At 37.5% G+C, this 2,440-nt stretch overlaps 1 protein-coding gene across 1 annotated transcript; it reads right to left on the bottom strand.

Annotated features, from left to right (window-relative positions):
* Nucleotides 1-361: 361 nt before the first annotated feature.
* Nucleotides 362-688, bottom strand: LOC132044888 (uncharacterized). Its single transcript, XM_059435423.1, has one exon. The coding sequence runs from the start codon at nt 686-688 to the stop codon at nt 362-364; it is 327 nt and encodes a 108-aa protein (XP_059291406.1).
* Between the last annotated feature and the right edge of the window lie 1,752 nt (nt 689-2,440).

The raw sequence follows: 2,440 nt of genomic DNA, 5'->3' as shown, positions 1-2,440 counted from the left end.
CATTGTGGGAAACGAGAGCAACATTCAACCCGGAGTCGTGGATGGTGTCCTAGCCATGGAGTCGTCTTCCTCAAGTTCGAGCATCGACCGAACAACGTCAAAAGATAGGAGAGGAGTACGGTGCTGTACCGTCATTCGAAAGGTTATATATTCCTCCGATAATCCACGCAGAAGACGAAGCACAAGTCGTTCGTCGGAAACTCTGTGGCCGACGTTTGCGAGATTATCTGCAAGGACCTTTAACACAGTGCAAAGATGCTTTCACATTCGGAAAGTCCACCAATTTGGTGTTGGTGAATTTTTCATCAAGAGCAAGAGCCCTACCCGATTTGTTGTCCTGAAAGAGATGAACAAAATGATTTCATGCCTCGGCTGCAGTGTCCTCTTGATGAATGATCGTGTTGAGAAGATCATTCGATATGGTACCATATATCCATTGACGAACAATGTCATCTAGCCGTTCCCATAGAGCTTTCGTAGCAAGATTCTCGGCTGTCGTTGCCAGTGGTGGCACGGTGGGGGAGGCAGGAGGTAGTATATGGTCGATCACCAAGTTTGCTCGGCAATGGAGCTTGAAGAGGGTAGCCCAGTTGTTGTATTGGCTGCCTTCATAGTCAAGAACAATAGGAATGCATGATTTGATATTGGTGACTGTAGTCGCAGGATGCAACTTGGAGGTGTCAGCCATGGAGAAAGGGAGTAGGAAGAGCCAAAGAGAAGGAAGGCAAGAAAGTTGGCGGCGGCTAGGGTTTTAGGAGAGACCTAGTCTGATACCATGTAAGAGAATATTTTCCCCTGTCTGTTTTTCATTCATTCCATAGGTTAATATACATCATGTACATCATAATTGTAGGCTACAAATTAGGAACTAATTTGACTAATGGATTCTAACATATTGGATCCTAAAATAGAAGATTACAAAATATATGGGAGACTAAATATGTACAGACTCTAACATTTAGTTTTTGAAATCGAGTTTTATGCCGCTTTATTCCGAGATCAAAGCTTTGAAACTTGTTCCTTGCCTTGAATATTCCAAGAATATTGACTTTTGGGTTAAAAAATAACACGAAAACGATGTTTTTTTTAGTGTGGGGACCACTGAAAATGAAGGTTCCGTGGCTTCTTTTTTTTTTTTTTTTTTTTTTGGTTAACGGTGGGGACTGTGTCGGGTGGGGAAGACGAGGGGGATTTTTAGTAAACCCCAATTGCGCACTAATTTAGTGCGCAAAAGGTATTTCGATTACTTTTTTTTTTAGTGCGATATTTTGGTGCCTTTTGACAATTTTTGGGTTAAAAAAATTGCGGACTCTATTTATTTGTCTCATAACTTAGCAGCTCTTGAAATCATTGCTTTTTCAAGAGGTACAAATTGGCCGAGCAGTACCTGGTGTTCCAAAAATATGAGTGTTTTTCTTGCAATTGGAGCATTCCACATTTAATCCAAGCAAAAGTCTAACACAATTAAACCATATACTATGTTTCTATGGAATTTGAATTTGCACTTCAGCTATTGAAGGATGAGCAGATAGATCTATATCTATTTTTCCTTTCTTGAGTGACAATGACACTTTAAATCAATACACTTAGCATTTTTTCAGATATTATGAGTTACACGCAATCTAAAAATAAAATAAAAGGTAGACTATCAAGAACTCTTTATAATTCTCAGTATTCCCTTAAAATTCATCGGCGTTCCACTAATTTTGCTACAAAGCACTTGTGACCTTTGGCTCAAATGGGCTGTATAGTATACAATAGATCAATAAATATGTATTGAGGATATTAGTATGCAATGCTCCTCATTTTCTGAAATATGTTGGGTCCAAGAGCTACTAGATACGCTCATTGAAATTTGGTATAATTTTAGCATATTATTTTCTTCTTGTAAATTTATGCGGATATTTCTCTTATTAGAGATGTTCCTTTCCTCAGTACTCCCTCCATCTCATAATAAGTGTCACCTTAACTAAAAACACGCATATTAAGAAATCAAGAATTAATGCAATGTGAAGTTTACCAAATTACCCCTATACAATAAAAATAAATTATTTTTACTTTTTGATTAGAGCATGCACAAGAAGTAAACCTTTTGACATTGAGAATCCAACAATACCAAGTTACTATGTGGCCTTTTCAATCATCATTAAGATGTTATTTTATTGTCTAAGGGTGGAATTGAAAAAAATTAGTCAATTTATGTCTTGGTTTCCCAAAGTGATACTTATTATGGGACAAAATTTTTTGACTAAGGTGACACTTATTATGGGACGGAGGGAGTAATGTTTTTCGTATTTTGCAGGAAATGAATTAAGTGGAGAGAATTGGTGCAAGTGTTAATGTTGTACAATATGGAAAATATGTTTTGCATCCTCTCAATTTCCACATCTTGCGTTTTGCAGTTTTTCTATTGATTGTTAGGTCCTACAAGGAGTGGAGT

The sequence above is a fragment of the Lycium ferocissimum genome, unplaced genomic scaffold (assembly GCF_029784015.1).
Source record: "Lycium ferocissimum isolate CSIRO_LF1 unplaced genomic scaffold, AGI_CSIRO_Lferr_CH_V1 ctg5396, whole genome shotgun sequence".
NCBI classification, from domain to species: Eukaryota; Viridiplantae; Streptophyta; class Magnoliopsida; order Solanales; family Solanaceae; genus Lycium; species Lycium ferocissimum.
This window is presented reverse-complemented; position numbering and strand designations above follow the sequence as displayed.

What these genes read in the sequence shown, in the direction of transcription:
- LOC132044888 (XM_059435423.1), bottom strand. Translation starts at nt 688, where the DNA reads ATGGCTGACACCTCCAAGTTGCATCCTGCGACTACAGTCACCAATATC.